Here is a 24673-nt window from a genome sequence, read left to right as displayed (position 1 = left end):
TCTAGTTAAAATGTCATAAATATTTGATTAAAGCTGATAAAGTAATCTGTCCAATGTTTAAGTTAATGGTTCTCTGCCTAATTGACCTACATTTAATCATAAGCTATTTTTTTGCTTTAATTTCCAATCAGAAAGACTTTCTTCTTAAAACTTAAAAAAAAAAAAAAAAAAACAGTTGAACCTAAAGAAATATTCAGCTTACCAAACAAACAACTTTGAAAGTCTCATTTAAATTTTAAACTAGCTGCCTTTCTTACCTATATTTAACAAACCATATATTTTGTTTCAAATTGCAGTTCCACCCACCCAATATAACTGTTGAATGATTTTCCTTTTACAGAGAACTACAGTTTTTTATATGATGTAGTCTTTTTCAATTTTTCATTTTATGAAATCAAAGAAACTTCCTTTACCTTAAACCCACAGTCATATTCTTTAAAATAAACAGTCAAGCCTCTAAAAAGCCTAATTTTATACTCTAGAAAAAGAGTGGTTAAGAACATGAGTTCAAATCCCAGCTCTATTGCTTATTAGTTGTGTTATCCTGGGCAGGCCATAAGCCATTTTGAGCTTCAGCTCCTCATTCATAATAGTATATATGGGGTTAATTAATGATAGTACCTACTTCACAGGAACATGAGTTAAATGAGTTAATGCATATAAAAATCTCTGTGAAGTATCTGGCTCCTAGCAACTGCTCAATGAATTTAATCTTTTAACAAACAACTACTAAACATCTATTCTGTGCCAGTACTTGTCTCGGTACAAGAAATCCAGTTGCACTAATTACTAAATACAGCTATGGACCTGTGCATTTATATTTCAGTTGGGAACACTAATCAGTTAAAATGTATCATATTGGCTGGCGCTGTGCCACAGCGGGTTAACGCCCTGGCCTGAAGTGCCGGCATCCCATATGGGTGCCAGTTCGAGACCTGGCTGCTCTACTTCCGATCCAGCTCTCTGCTATGGCCTGGGAAAACAGAAGAAGATGGCCCAAGCACTTGGGCCCCTGCACCCAGAGGAAGCTCCTGGCTCCCAGCTATGGATCAGTGCAGCTTTGGCCATTGCGGCCAATTGGGGAGTGAACCATCGGATGGAAGACCTCTCTCTCTCTCTTTCTCTCTTTCTCTCTCTGCCTCTCCTCTGTTTAACTCTTTCAAATAAATAAATAAATATTTTTTAAAGTACCATATTTATATAATATAATATCAGATAAATATAACCATGAAAAAGAGAAATGAAGGGCTAAGGAGAGAGCACTGAGTTGATGGGTTAATTTACATGTGGTAGTCAAAGCAGTTGTGATGGAAGTGATATTTGAGCAGAACTGAACTGAGAACAGGTCACACATGTTCCATTGTGTTTGATGACACAGGGACAATGAAATGGGGATTGACAACCCCTGTTTACAACAACACCTTCCATCTTCCATATAAGTTTCAGGAGGAAGTACAGGAAAAATCAGTCAGTAATGGTGAGGGGTAAGGGGCTTGTGCACCTACTCACCAGCTTTGTAAGCAAATGAAAGTTAAATTTCTCTAAAATTTATTGTCTAGTTTTCTAAACCTCTGAGTAGATATGAATTAGGATATGAAAGTAAAACAGAGATTACTCTGGCCACTGTGTCTCCAGTTACCCAGTATGATGATAAACTTACATTTTCATGGGTAAGAGCAGAAATGAATGGGAATAGAAGTAAATGGGAAACAGAAATTATATTGAGACTAAACTAGCATTCTTTATGTAGGCTAAAAATGAAATTTAGCAAGATGAAAATTAGATATTGTATAGCACATTATATGGTCAAACACATTAACTTCTTCTACAGATTAAATAAAAAATAGCTTGAGTTGCAAGAGAACAAATAACTATTCAAAGGGAGATAAATGACAGATAATATCACCATAACAAAATCCATATCAATTTGTTCTCCACTCATAATTGAAAATTATCTAACTTTTACAACCTCTACTTTGTGATTTTCTTTTAAAAGAGTAAGATGATTCTTTAAATCAAGTGTATAACAATATTTACAGCAAACGGAGATAATGATTTGTGTATTTCAAATACCAGTACTTTAAAGCAGGTTAATAGCTAAACCTCAAATTTCTACCTCATAAAACGATGATATATGAATATAGCCCTTTAATCTTCCATAGCTTCTATTATGTATTTATTTTCATAGCTAGTGTGATAAAGTGGTGAAATAATCAACTCCACAATGCTGAAGGTTGAAGGGAAAGATAGTAATTGACCACATAATAATCTACTGAATCTAATCCATTATCTAGGTTCATTTCATGGGAGACTTTATATAATAAGGACTACAGTTCTATTTGAAATTATGTATTCCTATTCAAGTCCAAATCTACATCATTATTTCTCTCCATTATGGCTTTAGGTTCTCAATTTAGAATTGGCAATAAACCTTTACACAATGCAAATATTTGGCTGACTTGTGAAATGGCACATCAGTGCCTCTGAAAATCTAGTTATCTTGTTAACCTAGCCTGGGTAAAAAGTATCTTCTTATACTATAACTTATACATACTGAGATAGACTGGAATTGAAATTCATACTTGCACATGTACAGTTAAGCATAGACAAAACTCTTGGGACTTAAAGTCCAGGAAGGAGAACAGTGTTGAAGTTAAGAGATATCAAAGATGAATCCTAGGTTTATGGTTTGAGAATCTGAGTATTTGATGTAAGACTTACTAAAAAGGGAAGGACAAATATTGGAGGTAAAGCAATGAACTCAGTTTGACAAAAATAGTAGAAAAATCTGAGTTTGGAGGAAGATAAACCTGAGATAGATATAAATGTAAATTTGCAAGTTATTGATATATGTAGTAAATGAAGGTACTGACATAGATTCCCTTGACCAAACAGAAAAGATTTTAGAACTCTGCAAAACAACAGCATTTATTCATAAATAGACAAAAAAATTGGAAGACTTTTTTTGGCTAGAGAAAACAAAATGTGACAACCTGTTTCAGAATAAAGGAAAATTTTAAGGGGTTTTATGTAATTAAGGTGGGAAAAAATGAATGGAAAAGTATTAAGAAAGAATAAACTGATTTTATAATTTTATGGAATTATGGAAGTAGGCCAATTCCTTTGCCACAGAATTAAATGTATAGCAACTGACTATCAAAATCTTCTGTGTGATAAATGTTAAACCCTATCCTGTCAGTGAAGACTTGGAAATTCAACGAAAGTACAAATACAATGATTTCTCCATTAACATGAAAAACTCTGCAATCATTATGTTAAATTTCCAATTAGCTGAATCTGTATTAACCATTACCCATTCTTGGAACTGGCACTTACTTCAAATTAAAAGTCATCCCAAGATGTATAAATATTAGTCTCCCAAGTTCCACAGCTTTCCCATTTCTTCATGGTTCTTCTTATTAGACAGCCCTCCAAAATAAGAGTTCTTACAGGCCCCAACCCAATTCCTCAGAAACTACAAGTGTTCAGAAGCAAAGCAAGCACCACTAATCCACTTTGGTCTAGGTTCAAAGGTTCTATCCAAAAACACAAACCTTCCTCATCCCCTACCTCACAAATCTCTTAATGCACAGGAAATGAATGTGTTCTGTGATAGACCTTAAATGTAAAAATACAAGAAATAACCACTCACCCAGCTACCTGGTTCCACATGGGAAGACATGACTTACTGTGTTTGAGAAGAATAGTATACTTTTTAAAAGTCCCAATATCTTATACCATATTGTAGACCTAATACTACATTGCAATTATAATTTACTCTTAATTGTTGGGCATTTTCTTTAACTTCTCCATATTAGAGTATCTTATAACAACCATTCGAAGTATGAATCTTATAGAAAGAAAAAAAGTCATTTCTATCCAACCAAATAATGAATAATAAAGCAACAACACACCTTAGTAAAATTAAGGAAATTTCATGTGCCAACTGTATTGATAGGAATCACAAAATTCTTTCTTTTGGGACTTCTAGTAAATAATCTAAGAACTATACTTACAGATGGAAATATTAACTCACTGAGCATTCTTTTAAAACAGAGAAACCAAAAAGTCTGCATATAGGCACCTACCTTAGGAATAGGATTCAGCAGAACTACACCTGATTTCTTAGTGATGACTTGTTTTGTTGTGTAGTGATGATCTATAAGTTGAGGGATGTTTACAAATCCATTGCCCTCGAATCTATACATATTCTGGAGAAAGAACAATAAAAACATTAAATCACAAAGACTACATTCATCAATAAAGTTCCATTTAAGAACAAATGCACTATATAACAATGTGTACAGACTTAAAACTACTGAACTATATATTCTTGATACAGGTAATATGACAAAAATAAATAAATAGATACCTAAAATGACAACATGTTTTAAGGATCTACCTTATGACAGTGAAATTTATTTTCATGATGATTAAACTTAATTTGAATTGTTAAGAAAGCAAAAAGAAAACTAATAGTCCTGAAATGCATTTTGCCAAAATGAGAACCAAGGGAAACAAAGCATGGAACAAGTTAAGGAAAAAGAAATAAGTTCACTTATGTCTACATATATAATCCATTTGATTAATGACAACTATATTGAGAAAGTATATCCCATACAGTAATTTTTATACTTGACATTTTTCATTTATCAAAAGCAATATTTATTTTCTACTTGCTGATACCAATAAATTTAGCAAGTAAAAATATGTTATCGGTAGTACTTTTCAATGTAAGGAACAATGCAACGCAGTGTAATAAAAGCTTTCATCTATTTGTTTGCACGAGCATACCTGTAAAGACATGGGAAATAGATACAAATACTCATATAGATGTGCTCCATTTTAAGAAAACTCTGTGGGGCTGTCATTGTGGTATAGCAACTTAAGCCTCCACCTGCAACATGGGCATCCCATATGGGCACCAGTTCAAGACTCAGCTGCTCCACTTCTGATCCAGCTTCCTGCTAACATGCCTGGGAAAGCAGTGGAAGATAGCTCAAGTCCTAGGGCCCCTGAACCCAGGTGGGAGACTCAGAAGAAGTTCCAGGCTCCTGGCTTCAATCTGACCCAGCCCCAGCCATTGCAGCCATTTGGAGAGTGAACCAATGGATGGAAGACCTCTGTCTCTCCTTCTCTTTGTATCTCTCTCTAATTCTGCCTTTCAAATAAATCTCAAAAAAAAAGTAAGAAAAGAAAGAAAGAGAGAGAAGAAGAAAAAGAAAAAGGAAAAAAAAAGAAAACGAAATAAATAAGAAAGCTGCTAAGAAATACTTCCAAAACTGCCTAGATTTAGATATTACTTGCATTACTGAAAGGTTACTTTCCAAGTTAAAGGTTAAAAACCTCACAGTTCCTTTTCCAAAGTTAAAATAAGATTCAATTTGCCAGAATTTAATTTCTAAAAAACTTTTAAAATAATTACCTGTTTAATTTGTTAGGGAACAAACATGAATCAGCCTACTTCAGCTCTTAACTATAGCGTATAGTTTAATTCGAGGCAGTTGGTGTTAGGATCAATTCAGGGCACTTGTTAATAAATTGTGCCTACAGAATATTTTTTATTCTGACAGTAGTCACATGCTATAATAGATTAGCACTAAAGAATATGTCTTAATGGGGTGACTTTAGTTCAAAATAACCTATTATATATTTTATGAGTTATCAGAAGACAGGCGCTCAAAGGCTCCACCCAAAGCACAATGGCAATGTTAATTATCCTGATTTGATCAGGACACATTGTATACATGTATTGAAATGTTGCACTGTATCTTCAGAAATATTCACAACTATTAAGTGTTACATATTTATGGAAATGAAAATCCTAAGAAAAAACCCACCCTCCAACATGCACATCTCATACTCACAATACAATACTTTGCACATGAGCAATGCACTGAGGAAGATCTTTCAGCGTCTCAGCTTATTCACGGCTGAAACAACAGTAGGCAACACTGGGCTCTCCTCACAGAGTAAGTGTGAAGCCTTTGTATGAATGTAACCAGCGTCCAGTACATGGTACACACTCAATCACCAAATCACCATACAAATGATAAACTAACTGCAAATTTGGATAGGTGAGAATAAACATTTTCAAAGAATGCTTCAGTATAAGTTACACTTTCTCAAAAGATAAGTTATCTTTAAAAAGCTCAATTATCCTAGAAGGCATTCTTAGATGAAATTGATTATGAAATTAAGAAAAGTAAAAGGTCAAAGAAACGGCACATGTAATAAGAACAGTACAGTAATAAAAATATTTCCACAACAGACTCTTTCTCCCTTTGTCCTTCTCAGTGAACTCAACACAGCAGTCCAGGACCCTTTGTTTAAAATCTCATCTCTCAAAATGAAAGCCAGAGTTGTGACCATGGTCTATAAACCCTTTCTAATGTTCCCTATCACCTTTCTTACCTCATCTCCTACCACTCCCCATCTCTGTTCACTCCCCTCCAGTCACATGCATTTCCTTCTCATCTACAAACACTGTTCCTTCAGACACTGTATCTTTGCTATTTAACTCAATTCCTGAGATAGCCATATGCGGGGCAACTTCTTTCTAAGCTTTCATTAAGTGTGACCAGTTTACAAAATATGCAATATCCATTTTCTCTCCTCAGTGAACTTTCCCACCTCCTTTTCCTTATTGAATGGCTCTCCTTAGAACTTGCCATGTTCTATCATCATATATATTTTACTGATCTGTATTATCATATATTTTTATGACTCAACTCCATAAAATGTAGGAACATACTCATATCATTAGAATATATCCCAAAAGATCTGAAAGAATATATACTGAACCCACAAAGACTTTTGAGAAGTATATACTCCATGATACACATTTCTAAATTTCTACCAAGTTTTCTTTTTAAAACATTTAATATATCTAGACTCTACTTATGAGTTATCACTGTGCTATTTAAGGATCAATCAGGCATACAGATTAAAAAAACATAAAAAAATAGAATTATATTCTGGTGCTATACACATTTCCAAATATATTATTATGCAAGGAAGTTGGAAAAAACAGAATAAGCACACAAGATGAGGAGATTCAATCAATGTATGATGGGAAATAAGCAGGCTTAAGAAAAATGAAAGAAAACTAAGAGAAGAAAAGCATCATTTCTGAAAGGGGTTAAGATGAATAAGCTCAATGTTTAAAAGACTAAAACATTCCTTTTGGGGGAAACACCTAAAAATTAAAATATAAAATGAATTTTACCTGTATCAAATATAAATGGCACACTGACCACTGTATTGACCATTATAAGTAACTAATGAAACCAGTCCACAGAAAAGACTATGAGGGAGTTTGAAGAATAATATTAATAAGGTTTTGGTATGGCTTCTCCTAACTAACTTTTATTGATTCTTCAGATACTGGTTCAAACTTAACCCCCTTAGCTTTCCTTGCTAAAATCTTCCACAGTACTGTGTATATTTCCTATATATCTTTACTATAGTGTATAATTATATATTACATGATTTATGAATGATCATGAACCTCTCCATTTGACTGTAAGCTCCACTATCATAATCTTTGGCCTTAAATAGCACTTATTCAAGTATTATGTCCTAGAAAGTAATATTAATAAGGTTTTGGCAGGACTCTCTTAAGTGTCTCACTGCATATCAGGAGTACAGAAAATATAACAGTCTCATTTTGATTGCCTTCTCTTGAGTCTCAGAATGGCTGCAGTAGAGTGGCATAAAATAATCCCAAACACTCAAAGATATGGCCACAAACTTGGAATGAACTATCACCCAAAAAAGTGCTGGATTTTTCACGACAGCCTTACCATTGCATGAATTTAAAAGGAAGTTCAAAGAGCCTAGATATTATAGCAACAAAACAAAATAAACCTATCTGGTACATTCAGAGACTAAATTAATTGCCTATAAGTGAAACTTAACACATGACAGATATCCAATATAATATTGTTGATCATATTAATTATTTAATACATTAAAGTACCTAATACCACATAGTAATCATCATCTCTACTTTTGCATTACTGGCTCAAATACGAAACCCTTACATAATAACTCAGTATTTCCTGCATGAATGAATAAACCAATAATCCACTACACAGATAATTTTCACCCAAAGTTTTATTTTAAAATCTATAGTATATTGTTATTGTTAGTTTACCACCATATGTTAATCTTTACTTCATGAATTAATAAATAAACCTTAATTCTGTAAATATTATTTCTTTGTTCACAAATTCTACTAATGTCTCAGCTAGTAGGCTTCAAGTTCACTGAGAATAAAGGTTGTCTTATTTTTATTTCATTTTGTTATGTTTCATAACACTGTACTTTGCAAAAATGAGTATTTAAGAAAGGAGTTTTGGCTAAATAAGGGAAATATGAATCAGTACTTTTCTGTTAATAGCATAAAAATTTTTTTGGAGTACTTGTGTTTTAATGCAGACCTTTTATCACATGCATAAACAAGGATTTGGCTATATATTTAGTTATCAAATGGAACAAAACTATATTGACCTCTCTAAAACTCTATCAACATTTACAATAAAATTAATAAACAGCTTTAGGTACAAACTAGCAGTTTTACATTTACCACTGTTATCAAGATCCAAACTATTGAGTAGGTCAATAAATAATACTAGAAATACACTGAGATCCATGAAGTCTCACTTATTACACCTGGTTTTACAAATTTAATACACTTAGAGAAAATAAAAATTATAGTTCTTATTTGAGTCAGCTAAAACAACAAATACTCTCCTGTTGAGAATTAAAAATGTAGAAACTGAAAGTATCAGTGTCCATCTTCACAAACTATAATGTTCACAGGATGCAAATCCTTTTCCACTGTGTTAAAGAGCAGCTGAGATGCTTGTTTACAGCCCTGTCTCTTCTGTTAAGGAGCAATGCTTTTTTTTTTTCCTCTTCATTCTATTTGTTGAATTCTTAACCTTATTTAGTGTAAGGTTAACTATATCATCATTAAGTAAACTGAAAGCAGATCTTTGTAAAAATTAAGCATGGGAATGTGAGAGGGAGGAGGAGGCAGGAACCTGGGCAGGAGGGAGTGGGGTGGGGGGAGTGTCACTATGTTCCTAAATCTGTATATATGAAACACATGAAACTTGTATAACTTAAATGAAATTAAAAAAAATTAAAGTAGCTGCGGAATCCAGACAAGAAAAGGTTCCAAAACCATTGCCAGAGACTCCAGTTACAGCAGCAATGTTACTAAAAACATTATTTGTGACTCAGAGAATATCTTAAAGTTAAATACATGAATTCTAAACAGCTTCATCACTATTTAAATTTCACAGATAAATTTCACACAGGCACCAAAAAGAAACTTTTAAAATTAACAATACCAGTTACACTGATAAAATTAAGTACCTTCATGTTTTTTCTCAAAAAAAGTCATTAGGCAATGGGGAAAATACCTAATATATAGTGTTCTGCATAGCACTTCACATCTTGCAAAGTAGATACTCACTAATATGATTCTCACAAAAACTAGAGGTCACAACCCTCATTACTTCCTAAGTACGGGGCATGTAAATACACAGCTGGGAAGCTGTGCGCTTTTCATTGATCTATTTGTTTAATTTTTCTGTTCTCTAAGATCCCGTGTAACGTTCATCTTCCTCTCTCAGGACACTTGCCATCTCATTTATGTACAGCTCTTAGAATCTACTACTTTGCTAGAACAAAACAGGTGCTCATTAAATATCTGTAAATTAATTCTCCTATTTATTGGCCCTTCTGGGCAACAGGCATATGAGGAAGGAAATAAGATAATTTTAGATCATGGAAGATTCACCTGCACGAAATGAAAGGTAATTTAAAATGCTCAAACTGCCAATATCACCTTACACTTCTGTTTCCAGCTGCCTGCAGAGCTCAATATTACACAGTAAAAGCTCACTAGAATAGAATTTGGCAGTAAAAAAAAAAAAAAAAAACAACCCTGTGGTACTGGCTAAAATACAAGTGCTCTCATCTTTAAGTACAGATATTCGTAAAATTTCAATGACAGAAAGAAGCCAAATAAAATTTTCAAATGTGATTGTGTAACAATATCATATATCCAAATGGAATATTAAAAATGAGAGTAAATTTGCAAGTTAACCCTTCCCTTTTGGTTTCTAACATATTACTTTAAATTCTGATCATTGCATTTTAAAATAAATATGGTGGTAAGAGGAATAGTTCAGTCATTTAATCTTTGACATTTTCAGAAATAGTGACTTCTAATTATTTTTATCTATCTACTTATTTTATTTTCATTTTACTTGAAAGGCAAAGAGACACGGAGAGAGAAAGGGAGCTCATCCAAAACTGCTTCACTCCCCAAACACCCACAGCATCCGAGGCTGGGCCAGGCTGAAGCCAGGAGCCTGGAACCCATTGCGGGTCTCCCAGCTGGGTGGCAGGGACCCAGGTATTTGACCCTCCCAGGATTTGCACTCATGGAAAGTCAGATGGAAAGCAGTCAGGACTCAAAACAGGTGCTCCAGCCAACATGGGAGGTGATGTGTGATGCCCCCAGCAGCATCTCAACCACTGAGCCTAGCATCACCCAAACAGCAACGGTTCCAGCTTGGAAACAGAAGAAAACATTCACACAAATTGGAGTTAATTATTTTACGCTTCATCCATGGCCCTTCTTCTGTATTGCCAACATGGTCACAAACTATAAAAGGGTAGGTTATCTATAGTCACAACTTAAAGGCACAAACAAATCAGAAGAGTTTCTCAAGGGAGCAAAGACTGACAGTTTCTAAAAGAGTAGCCTGAATTATGAAAGTGGGTAAATAGGGTTAACAAGCTAAGAACTAAATATTATACAGAGTTAACAAATGGTGTGAGTGTGAAAAATCATAACACATGCATACTTCAATGTGCTCACTCCTTTTAACCCACCTGAAAAGCATCTATTTTCATTTACCTATACTTGCTAGATGTGAATGCACTAAAGGCCACTGAATCACATACTTTAAAATGGTTAATTTTATGGTATGTGAATTTCAACTCAAAAAATATACAGGTGAATACGTGTGTGTGTGTGTGTATGTTTCTAAGTTTTTTACCCCCAGAAACCTTTTATTTAAGGAACACAAACTTTATACATTTTATAATTACAACTTTAGGAATATAGTGATTCTTCCCACCATACGTCCCCCCAAATCTATGGTTCACATAATGATCATGGTTCAATCTCTCTTTGGGCAATTAGTATAACTCTAGTCTCTGGATACAGATTGAAATCCTGTGAACAGCCGGCGCCGCGGCTCACTAGGCTAATCCTCCACCTAGCGGCGCCGGCACACCGGGTTCTAGTCCCGGTCGGGGCGCCGGATTCTGTCCCGGTTGCCCCTCTTCCAGGCCAGCCCTCTGCTGTGGCCAGGGAGTGCAGTGGAGGATGGCCCAGGTGCTTGGGCCCTGCACCCCATGGGAGACCAGGAAAAGCACCTGGCTCCTGGCTCCTGCCATTGGATCAGCGCGGTGCGCCGGCCGCAGCGCGCCGGCCGCGGCGGCCATTGGAGGGTGAACCAACGGCAAAGGAAGACCTTTCTCTCTGTCTCTCTCTCTCTCACTGTCCACTCTGCCTGACAAAAAAAAAAAAAAAAAAAAAAAAAAAAAAAAAAAAAAAGAAATCCTGTGAACAGAAATCTTGAAAATGACACTTGAATTGATGAAGCAAAAAATGAAAAATAGAAGCAGCAAGTCTTCCATGTACTAAAAAATTGCTATTACAAATTTCTCTGTGGATAGAAATGAAAATTCTGAAATTATTCTACATCTACTTAATGCTCAATCAAGAAAATATAACAAACATAGAAAGCAGTTTGGGGGGTCGGCGCTGTGGCACAGTAGGTTAATCCTCTGCCTGCGGCACCATGGGAATATAGGTGCCGGTTCTAGTCCCAACTACTCCTCTTCCCATCCAGCTCTCTGCTATGGCCTGGGAAAGCAGTAGAAGATGGCCCAAGTGCTTGGGCCCCTGCACCTGTGTTGGAGACTCGGAAGAAGCTCCTGGCTCCTGGCTTTGGATCGGCGCAGCTCCAGCCATTGCGGACATCTGGGGAGTGAACCAGGGGACGGAAGACCTTTCTCTCTGTCTGTCCCTCTCATTGTAACTCTGCCTCTCAAATAAATAAATAAAATTTTAAAATCTTTAATAAAAAATAGTTTGGTACTACTTATATTTCAATATCTAAATCAGTATTAGAATAAGCAATGTGAATGAATTATGATATTTTTACCAACTTCTATATATTATTAAAGCTAATAAGCAAGAATTTTTATGTAAAAAAGCATTAATCTTTAGAATCATAAAGCCAATTCAACTACCATTGTTCCACTAATTTAGTAATTTCATTATCACTCTTCAGCAAAATATTTCTTAAAAAATCTCAAATGGTGATATAAGTGTTTGGCCTAGTGATTAAAATGCTGGTTCTAACAACCTCGTTCCACCTCCAAGTGGAAAAATTCAATCCCTAAATTTTTCTCCCAAATCCAACCCTTCTGATGTGGACCCTGGGAGGCAGTAGTGATAGCACAAGTAATAGGGTTCCTGCCATTCACATGGGAGAACTGGGATGAGTTCCTAACTCTTGGCTTCAACCTCAGCCATTGGGAGCATTTGGGGGAGTGAACTGAGGTTTCTACCTATCTGTCTCTCACACAGTCTGCTTCAATATGCCTCTCAAATAAATTTTAAAAACTTTAAAGACTCTTATGGCACCATTCTGACAGCAATTTCAAGGGCCACTTTCAAATTATCTTAAGTTTTTTAGGAAAAAAAGAAAGTTTATGATCCTCACACTGTTTTTATTAACCTAAATGCCTTTAATGTTTAAATTTAACATTGTTTTTATTTTATGCACTTAAATTCATTTAAACCATTTTTAATTTAAAATAGTTTTAAATATAGTTTTCCTTAGCAAGATCTAACATGTTAGTGAATTTTGTAGTACTACATTTAATGGATTCAGAAAAAAGTTAAGTGCTAAAGTTTACATGTAAAAAGTACTTATCATAAACTATCAACCATTATATTACAATTATATCACAATGAATTATATTAAAATATACACATAAACTGAATAAACACATAAACTGAACTGGAAACGTACATCAACAAATTGTATGATAAAGTGTCTCCTCTGTCCATCAGAATATACAGAAAGGACATATTCACCGGGTTTCCCATGACTCTCTCGCACCAGGAAGTCTCCTTGTTGTTTCAACAGTTCTTGGGCTTCTATTCTAGGAATTGCACCATGGTACCAGTCTTGTTCTGCCAGGGGCTTCTCACTTAAGGAGATCACATCAGAGAACTTGAACAAATATCAGAAAAAAAAAAATAAGTTAGAGAAAATAGGGATTTAATCTCCCGACAAAATTCCTAGCAACTTAAACGCTTCTGACATGCATTCTTCCCTCCCATTAAAAGTTACAAGATGAGTCTCAAATTTGCATAATTTGAAGGGAAATAGCTTCTGGAGCACTGGTGCTAAAGTATGGCACAAATACCCGCCCTCTAATACTTTGTTTCTCTATCATACTTTGGCACACACAGTGTTAGCATAGAGAGTTAGCATGACAATCTTATTCACCATTTCAAAAGTCTACATATCAAATTAATCAACCAGAGAAATTATAAAGAAACAAGGGGTATTATCAGAGACGTGCATCACAGAAGAACTTTATTTTTATTACAAGTTGAGTGTCTAATGGGTAGAAATCACTCTTGTTCATTTAGGATGTGGACTGTGTCACCCATCCCGGAAATACTCATCAGGTGTTACTTGATACAACTCACAGCTGTGACTTCCATCTTTATCCCCCTTCACCTGTGACCTCTACCGTGTGGCTGGCCTAGCTTCTCACGGCAGTGGCAGATAAAGCCCTGGGAGAAACAGCATCACTGAAGACCACCAACAGGCCATTACAATCATATGGCAAAACCCAGGGAGTTAGAAACCAGGAGCACAGCAGGAAAAGCACATTTTCTGTTAGTAGGCCAAATGCTCATGTTCAATAGCAGGTATAATTAAGAGCTAACTATGTTTCCTTGAAATGGTCCTGGTTGATGGTAGTTATGAACATTCATTTTGGTCACAAGTAAAAAGTCTTGTTCTTGTCGTTGCTGTTTTAACTGCAATAGTAACAAAACTGTCCCTGCTGGTGTAAGAGTACATTACAGAAATGGTACAATAATTTTCACTAACTCTGAAGGTTCTTAAAATATAATATGCACAATGCTTCATTAGAAATGAATTTATAACCTGAGGAAAATCAGAATAATAAGTTAAAGGCGAATGTTCACATATGAGATTTTGTAGGCTAATATTTTTAATTTTATATACAAAGTATGGTGTCTTCATAGTAAATGAAAATGAGTTTTGAATATAGCCTTCATTGTTTTGCAGCATTAAAGATGCTTACTAGTCAAAAACTGACTAGTCAAAGTTCCATTTCATATTATCTAAACCTGTTGGTTGTTAAAAAAAAAAATTAAAACCTTGAAAAGCCTCAAATAGACCTCAAGGAAGAGTCCACATTTGGGCTTTAAATTCTACATGTGAACATTTTTCTTTTTTTTTTTTTTAAGATCTATTCATTTATTTGAAAAGCAGAGTTAGAGAGAGAGAGGAAAAAAAAGAGAGAGAGACATCTTCCATCTTCTGGTTCACTCCCCAAATGGCCAGGACAGCCAGGACAACAGATTGATTCTACTGGGCCAGGCAGAAGCCAGGAGCCAGAGCTTCTTCAAGTTTCTCATGTGGGTAGCAGGGGACCATGCACTCGGATCTTCTTTCACTGCTTTCCCAGGTGCATTAGCAGGGCCAGAATCAGAAGTGGAGCAGCCAGGACTTCGACTGGTGCCCATAAGGTTGCCAGCACCATAGGCAGCAGGTTAACTTGCTGCACCACAGAGCCAACCCCCAACATTTTTAAAGTTTTAAAATACATGCCTGGTGTAACTATACATGGTGTTACTTTAAACCAAATAAGCCTTTTTCTTTTAGCATAAGTGATAAATACAGTATTTCAACAAAGAATATTAATGTGCTCCCAAAAGACATGTTTAAAGAATGAATTATATAAGAAACTAGCCACAATTATGAGTTAAAGGAACATTGCTCTTAAAAACAAATGCATAATCCATACAAAATTAACTTTTTGTGTATACTGATACTAATAAGTAGATTTCTCAAAGAAGACAGTCAAAATAATCATATATTTCTTCTCCAGAATTTCTCAAAGTGCATCTCATTATAGCAAACACAATTTTATTATAATAGCAATATTTCCAAGTTTCACCTATGGCAAAAGTGCTTTATTAAAAAATAAATACCATGAAGAACAGAAAATGCATTATCTTTGAAAAGGACTTGTTTTTACCACTCTCTCAAAATGTTCACTTAATAGGAAAGCATTGCAACAAGGATGGCATGTGCCTCATCTTATCCTGGGCAACCTATCCTCCCAAATTTGCATTTATTTAGAACCTAGAGAATGAAGAGACTGTAGAACTCACTAAGTACAAAATGTGTTTGGAGTATAAAAGCTCAGCTAAAACTCTGAGAAATTCACTTAAAGATCTGACACTGAGGAATATTGAGGAGCAAAGCATCCTAAGAAAATAAGATCTGTTTTTGAAGAAGTAAGAGCATTGATTACTGTTTACATCCCTTGTGTCTACTGCTCAGGAACAGTGATCTTTCTTCCTACTATGTGTTGAATTCTTTACTTAGTGGAGGGTTAAGTTTATGATGATAAAATAAACTGAAAGTATGTCATTGTAAAAATTAAAAAGAATAAGAACGGGAGGAGAGGGAGGATGGCAATGTGGGTGGAAGGACAGGAAGTAGCACTATGCTCCTAAAACTGTACGTATGAAATACATGAAACTTGTTCACCTTAAATAAATTTAAAAAAAAAAAAAGAAAGAAAAAAATTTTATTAAAAAAGTAAGTAGGAAGGAACTTATGCTGCTATGTCACAGAGTCCACACTGCAGTTCTACGGGCTCCATTTCATGCTTCTTAGTTTCTGTGGAGTGGGAAGGGAAGCTCAAGATTCATTATTCCCCATTGCCTAGGCAATAACGGTATGAAATGAAAGCCGAATTTCTTGTGAGTATGGGGAAAAGTCACCCACTTTCCCTGCCTGGGTCTTTCAGATCTGTCACACACTTTTCTGGAAGCAATGGAAGGGGTGTACTTTCTACTAATATGGTTCCATTCAAATGACAACACGATTTTGCAAGCTTGATGGTAACAGAATGTAGAATGCACCAGCAAGAACATCCAGCATCACTAAAGCCTGTCGTGACGACATCACAAACGAGAGGCTTCTCACATCAATGCTCCTGTCTTTCTTGGAGGGGAAAGATGTTTGCCAAAAACATGTTCAAAGTTACAGTCAACCTAATACAGCTAATAAATTAACTTAATACGACAAGTTTTCTTGACAGGTTGGGCTAATTAGTTATCTAATTAGTTTCACAAGGTCTTTTTCATAAAAAAAGCAAAAATAATTGGGCAACATGAAATAATACAGAAATTAATATAAATCAAGATGCAAAAGTAAATTAGAAAATGATTTTTTTTTCTTGAGGGAAGTAAATGAGGCCTTCTTTCCCATTTATTCTACTTCAGATTGATTCTAAAGTATATAATAAAGATTCGTATGCCTTTATTTCAAACATCTGAGTAGCAAGATGAGCTTTTTCCTTTTTTAAATTTTCAGGTTTTTGTTAGTTTTCAATTTTTTAGTTTTTAACAGATTCAATGTGCTTTGTAGACATACTTCTAAGAACATAATGATATTCCCTCTCCCTCCCTCCTCCTTTTTTCCTCCCACTCTCTTTCCTTCTCCCTTTCTTTTTTTTTCATAACATATTTTAAATCTGCATTACTAAAAAGGCTTAATGCTTCACCAAATAAGAAGTTGAACCAGTAAAAAGCAAAAAGACCCTAGTTTAGAGGGAATATAGGCAACAGCTATGAACAACAATTGAATGGAAAAATGACCATGTCCTCCATATACAGTACATTTTAAAGCAATCACAAATCATTAAAACAATAGTAGCAAAACATTATTAACCATTGGTTTGACAAAGGTATAAAACAAAGTTTTACAAAACCATATTTGCAGTAATACTGATACAGACAGATATTTCTTTTTTCTTTCTTCCTTTTTTTGTTTTTTTTTTTTTGTTGTTGTTGTTGTTTTGTATTTTGCTTTTTAAAATTTTAGCTCCCACATAGAAAGGAGAACATTCAGTATTTGTCTGAGTCCAGCTTATTTCGCTCAACATGATAGCCTCCAGTTGCATCCATTTTGCTGCATATTGTAAATTTCATTCCTTTTTATAGCTGAATAGTATTCACTGCGTGTATGCACCATATTTTCTTTATCCACTCATCTGATGATGGACACCTTGGTTGATTCCAAATCTTGACTACTGTGAACAATGCTGCTATGAATGTGGTTGTGCAGGTATCTCTCTGACATATTATGTTCAAGTGTTTTGGGTAAATACCCAGTAACAGGATTGCTGGATCATATGGTGAGTCCATTTCTAGTATTTTAGGAAATCCCCACACTGCCCTCCACAGTGGCTGCAATAATTTACATTGCCACCAACAGTGTATGAGTGCTCCTCGCCAGCATTTGTGACTTTCTGTGTTTTGGATTTTAGCAGTTCCGACAGGGGTGAGAGGACATTGATGCGCTTCTTTTTAACAAACAGAAACAAATGCTAAAAAAATTCTGGATTCTGTTAAGATTAAGCACTCAAAACATTAAAAAATTGGAATAAAACCGTAGGTAAAATATAAAAGTAAACCTCTTACTGATCTTCACATACTAAGTACAAACTAAATACTTAACAGATTATTCAATACAGCTTTTTTATGACTTTTAATGACCATAAAAATGACATCTAATTGTCTTTTCCATCCATATATGAATTTAGTTAATCTAATAGTCTAAGAATAAATTATTCCTAATCCAGCCGGTGCCGTGGCTCACTAGGCTAATCCTCAGCCTTGTGGCGCTGGCACACCGGGTTCTAGTCTCGGTGAGGGCGCCGGATTCTGTCCCGGTTGCTCCTCTTCCAGTCCAGCTCTCTGCTGTGGCCAGGGAGTGCAGTGGAGGATGGCCCAAGTGCTTGGGTCCTGCACCCTCATGGGAGACCAGGAGAAGCACCTGGCTCCTGGCTTCGGGTCAGCGCAATGGGCCAGCCGCAGCGTGCCAGCCGCAGCGCACCAGCCGCGGCGGCCATTGGAGGGTGAACCAACGGCAGACTTTTCTGTCTGTCTCTCTGTCTCTCTCACTGTCCACTCTGCCTGTCAAAAATAAAAATAAAAAAAGGCCGGCGCCATGGCTCAATAGGCTAATCCTCCACCTTGTGGCGCCGGCATACCGGGTTCTAGTCCTGGTTGGGGCGCTGGATTCTGTCCCGGTTGCCCCTCTTCCACGCCAGCCCTCTGCTATGACCCGGGAAGGCAGTGAAGGATGGCCCAAGTCCTTGGGCCCTGCACCTGCATGGGAGACCAGGAGAAACACCTGGCTCCTGGCTTCGGATCAGCGTGGTGCGCCAGTCGCGGCGGCCAATGGAGGGTGAACAAACGGCAAAAGGAAGACCTTTCTCTCTGTCTCTCTCTCTCTCACTGCCACTCTGCCTGTCAAAAAAAAAATAAAATAAAAAAAAAATAAATAAATTATTCCTAATCCAGTTTAGTAATATATTGTAGTGATCACTAATTACTCACAGGATTTGAAACATATCTCAAAAATTTCCCAAGACCACTGTAATTTTAAAACAATATATTACAGGGAAACTCTAGAAGATGAAGAATCAAATGTCATCTGATCAGAATAAAAGACCACCAAATGTTTACAAAACGTGGGAAGTACTGGTCTATTGAATAGGAATGTGCTTGATGGTAGCAAAAACTATTTCTGGTGAAAGAGAAATTTAATCACAGGTAGGAGAAGTATTTTATACCACTTAGAGTTTGCTAGTTAAACACAAAATGTTTAAGATGAAATGAAAACATGAAAAATAATGTTCTTAACAGTTTTTTTTTTCAAATTTAGAAATACAGTTTGAATTTATTTAAATAATTTATTATTAAAATGCTAAAAAATAAAAATTCTTAATACTTGATCTTCAGGATCATTTTCATTCAGCCTAGACAAACAGAATGTAAATAATTAGAGTAGCTGTTTTGTCTTTTCTGGCAGCAAGGACTAACTGTAATTCTAAAAAATCTAGTTTTATAACAGTAAAATTTGACATTTTTTCATATCATTAGCCAAAATAAAGGTACTTTATCTGATGTTTACCTTCTACAGAGAAACCAGCAACAAAATCTTTATTCACAGATGTCTTAATGATTTTTAACTACTTGAGAATCTGAGTTTGATCTGTAGCTAATAAATAAATTATTCCGATTTTACAGAATTACATCCTAGTCAGAGATTAGCATTCATAAACAACTCTTTTTGAAACTTTATTAAGCAAAGAGGAGTAACTAAACCAAACTCAACTCTCACCCTACTTCTTCAACTTCCCATCCACTAGACCAACATTTTGTGTAATCTCTTGGGTCTCTTAGAGACATTATGTTTAGCAAAATATATTTCTGTAAGCTTTGTTTAGAAGTCTAACATTTTAGCTTCATTCAATGCCTTCTGGTTTCCTCTCACTTTCACCTTATTTTTTTAAACTAGCTTCTTTAGTTTCTATTATCTCTTCATTGATAATCACTTTTTTTCTCCTCTTGTAACATTTTTATTCATTTACTTTTTTCTGGTTATACTGGTGACTCTCATTCATCTTTTCTCACCTTATATTTTCATTGCATTTTTGCACCTCTAAATATTATTACCTTAATCTCATATATCCTTTATATGAAATATGTCACACTGTCAATAATATATTTGCAGCAATTAACTGTATTTAGTGCTATTTAGTGCTAATTTTATATCATGCATTTCAATTAAAACTATTAGCAAATCACTGCAATAAATCAATATGCAACCAACTTCAGAAATTTAAACACTAATCATCAAGTTGGGATTGCCTCTGTAGAATACAGCATCAACCTGACATAATCTGTATATTTTAACCATTTCAGCAAATATATAAAATATTTGCTATCTTAGAGTGAAAATCATACAAAACAAATCTCAGTGGGCCCTTCCTAAAAAATAACTATTTCATAATGTAAGTGATTCAAAACTTGCAATTCAGAGAATATTATTGAATTTTCCTAAACATGGCTAATTTCACAGGGGAAATTAAGTGTATGACAGTGATATAATGCACAAACTTTATTTTCTTTCCTTATCCTTATTACATCCTAATGACTGGGGGAAAGAATAAGTTAAGACCTTAAGAATATAGAGGATAATTACAGTTTAAATGTATAATACTTTTTAACCTGGACTTAACAACATGTCTTGTTAGAGGAAGTACAAGTTTGCTCTCTCAGACTCAAAAGAGACACTGAAAAATACAAGCAGTTTATGTGATCCCTAAAAATATGCATAGTCCCCATGCAAACAGCTGAAGCCCAGCATTATAATACTGACATTATAATTGATGTGTAATTTAAACAGAGCTAAATTATAAGTTTCCAAAAAATAAGCAAATATTTGTAATATTACTCTGTTTAAAATAAAGCACATCCTTATTTTCCAATAATTATTTTCTGAATTCTATTACAATGTAAATTTACAATTAATATAACATCTGTTTCACATAGTACAGAAAAGTTTGAATCTTGAGGAGACAGCATTAAATAATTTAAGAATTCTTCTGATGTCAACAGAACAAATCATTTGGCTAGAAACCTGCTTTATTCTAGTTTTACATAACATTTTTGAAAAATGTTAAAATTAGAGAGGTATTATATACTGCACATATTAGTGGTAAAACTGGCATTCACAAGTGGCTTAAGATGGAACAAGAGGTTTTCTCAGTCACTCATGATAGAAATTCTGCAGTCAATAGAGGGCCTTGGGGGAAAGGGCAGTATTCTTGACCTGAGTGGAACAGATCTCATTACATAAAATACAATTTGAAAAACTTCCAATTTAAATGGACCCTCATGATCGTCATTAGGCTTTCAAAAAATGCAATTAATCCTGTCTAACACCTCTGGGATCAGCTTCAGAAGCACTCTCTTTTGAGAAATAGTTCTCTAACCACCTAAAGATGTTGGATGTGGATCTGGTTTCAGCACTCAGAGACACTAATGATAGGTTATTTGACTCCTCTAATACACAAAGAAAAGGAACACATGTTTAGAGCTGATACCATACATTAAATCAATGCCCCAAGGGTAGGCATCCAACCTGGAGGTCAAGACACAGGCAAAAGACTCCTGTGTCCCATGTCAGAATAACTGGGTCGGTAACCGGCTCTGGCTCCTGACTCCAGCTTCCCACTAATGCAGATCCTGGGAGGGAATAGTGATAGTTCAAGCAATTAGGTTCCTGCCACCTACATGGGACAGACACCTAGATAGCATTCTCAGCTCCCAGCCTCGGCCCAGCTCAGCCCTGGCCTTTGTGAGCATTTGGGGAGTAAACTAGCAGATGAGAGCTTTCTTTCTCTCTTGATCTGTATTTCAAATAATACTTTTTTAAAAAATAGAAACATTACCCTGATCGTAACAATAAACATTTGACATTACATACTACAATATTCAGTTTAAACAAATTTCAAGTATCACTTAATTATATTAACATTTTCCATCTATCAAGAGCTAAGTGTCCCATTATACTGTCTTTAAAGGGAGCTCTACTTTCTAAACGCTTTGCTAAGAAAAACTGAGAAAATTAGGAGCAGCAAGTCAAATAAGAATACTATGATTAGTTTCCTTTTCCTATAATACATTCACTTTATTTTACCTAAAAGTATGTTTTAAAGTCCCACTTTTGCATGTTCATTTGAACAGAGAAACAGTGATTCATAGCTGTCGCTTTTTAAAGATTTTAAATAAATATGCTTCCCTATGCATTAACTCATATTGGCTCAAAAGCATAAATATAAAGCCAAAACTATAAAACTCAGAATGAAACAACAAAGATCTACATGGTCTTGGGTTATGCACTATTTTAGATATGACACAAAAACATACACAATCAAAAAACAAATTGTTCCTCTACAACGTTAAAAACTTTTGTGGCAAAGGACAATATTAAGAAAGTGAAAAGATAATCCATGATAAGACAAAGTATCTGTAAGTTAAAACTATAAGGTGCTTGTTTCCAGAACATATTGAAAAATGCTTACAGTTCAAAAAATAAATAAATTAAATTTGCAAAGCTGAAAGGATATAAATAGACATGCCCTCAAAGAACATATTTAAGCCCACAACCACGTGAAAACAGCATCATCACCCATTAAGAAAATGTAAATAAACTAAATCATATCACTTTATACCCATTAGCATGCCTGTAATTTAAAAAAATGGAAAAATATCAAGTGTTGGGAAGGATGTGAAGAAATTACAATATTCGGAGCTGTGGCATAGCAGCGAAAGCTGCAGCCTACAGTGCCAGCATCCCATACAAGTGCCAGTTCAAGTCCCAGCTGCTCCACTTCCAATCCAGCTCCCTGATAATGGCCTGGGAAAACAGGGGAAGATGGCCCAAGTGCTTGGGCCCCACACACGTGGGAGGCCTAGAAGAAGCACCTGGCTCCTGGCTTCATCCTGGCCTAACCCCAGCCATGTGGCCACGTTGGGAGTGAACCAGCAGATAGAGGATCTCTCTGTCTCTCCCTCTCTCTGTATCTCTGACTTTCAAACAAATGAATAAATAAAAAAAGAAAAAGAAAAAAGTTACAACATTCATGTACTGTTGATGGGAATGAACAGTTTATCCACTACAGGAAACCGTTTGGCAGTTCCTCAAAAACTTGAATATGGGATTATGATATGACCCAGCAATTCCACTGTTGGTTATATACCAAGAGAAAGAAAAACGGGTGTTTATGTAAACACTTCTATATTAACGGTCATAGTAACTTTATTCATAATGGGCAAAAAGCGGAAGCAATCCAAATGCCCATCAGCTGATAAGTAGATAAGCATTACATAGTAAATTCATACAGTGGAATATTATTCAGTTATACAAAGGAATAAAGTACTGTCACATGGTACAACATGGACGAAGGACGAACCTTGAAAAAAATTTTAAGTCAAAGAAACTACATACAAAAGGCATCCTGTTGTATGATTCTATTTATATGAAATGCCCAGAAAAGGCAAATCCATAGGAACCAAAATGAAGATTAGTGATTGTCAGGAAATGAAGCAAACAGGCAGGAACTGAGATTAGCTACTAATGGGTATAAAGTAACTTTCCAGAGGGGACTGAGTGTTCTGGAACAAGACAGCAGTGATGATTGAGCAGCACAAATATTATTCTACAAATCACTAAGTACACACTTGAAAGTGCTGAATTTTAGGTTATGTGAAATACATCATAATAGAATAATACTAGTCAAGTTATATTTTTATTTTTCTATTTGTAAGTATTAAAGAAGTTCACTATCCCAATTTTGGAAGTTTTTACAAAACATTTTATAAGGAAAAACTCATTTAAGGTAATTAAAATTCTTTCTGTACTATTTTACTTTTACCAAATTAGCACATTCAAATAAAGACTGTATTATATCAGAAGATACTTCACAATTGTGATTAAATAGTCATTTAAATTGTCATGCAATTTAGATTATTATAGTTAGCACATAAATCCTTCACATTCACATTAAGACTCCAGACCTCAGTTACATGGGTATTTGAGGGGGAAATGCTCTTCCCCAAATAAACAGGATGCCCAAGCCCTTAAAGGAAGAGCTCTATGCATTTGTTTCGCTCATATCCCACTTGTCAAAGCTGCTGTTATTATGGATCATTAATATTCTTGGTACCACTGTGATATGCCAAATTTTTCACCTATTCAAAAGACTTCAATTCTCTAATCAAAATGTTTTTAAAATATGAACATGTATAGAAACTGATACTTTCTAAAATATATACATATATTTTCCATTATAGAAATACTATATTTCACTTGAAATTTGCTTATATTATTCTTCTAAGGCCCCAAAGTACATAAAATACCTCCTGTAATTATTTGTATGAAATACAGAAAGTCTATAAACAGTAGGCCTCCCTCATTCAGTTTTTCCCCATGGTTTCCATTTCTGCAGTCAGCTGTGGCACTGTCATCCCACAACATCGTGGTAAGGAGCTTTGAAAGAGAAATAATATTCACATAACTTTCATAACATATTGTTATAATTATCTTATTTTATTGTAAGTTACTGTTTTTAATATCTTACTATGCCTAATTCATAATGTAAACTTTACCATGGTAGATACATAGAAGGAAAGCCATAGTATATATAGAGTTGGGTACTACCAACAGTTTCAGGCATCCACTGAGGTATGAAACATACCCCTGACAGATGGAGGACTGGAATAAAAATTTTTTTCTGTCCTCTCTTATTATCAACATCATAGATAGACAGATAGATAAATAGACATATGAACAGATTTATATGCATAAAAATAGTTGTACTCTTCTGCTTTTATGAATATACATGTATATACATTGCACAAAAAAGCTAG

The 24673-nt window shown here is 35.1% G+C and overlaps 1 protein-coding gene across 26 annotated transcripts in view; it reads right to left on the bottom strand.

Moving 5' to 3' along the window:
- The window catches only part of FER (FER tyrosine kinase), a 475696-nt gene that overhangs the window by 231820 nt on the left and 219203 nt on the right, over window positions 1-24673 (bottom strand). For 23 of the 26 annotated variants that reach the window (XM_051853925.2, XM_051853918.2, XM_070056511.1 and 20 more), the window contains 2 exons: window positions 13137-13340; window positions 4089-4211 (listed from right to left, as the gene is read on the bottom strand). In XM_051853925.2, the coding sequence (XP_051709885.1) occupies window positions 4089-4211; window positions 13137-13340 (327 nt within the window). The remainder of the gene's footprint in view (window positions 1-4088; window positions 4212-13136; window positions 13341-24673) is intronic. The other 3 variants (XR_011381954.1, XR_011381952.1, XR_011381953.1) reach the window with 1 other exon arrangement.

The sequence above is a fragment of the Oryctolagus cuniculus genome, chromosome 14 (assembly GCF_964237555.1).
Source record: "Oryctolagus cuniculus chromosome 14, mOryCun1.1, whole genome shotgun sequence".
NCBI classification, from domain to species: Eukaryota; Metazoa; Chordata; class Mammalia; order Lagomorpha; family Leporidae; genus Oryctolagus; species Oryctolagus cuniculus.
This window is presented reverse-complemented; position numbering and strand designations above follow the sequence as displayed.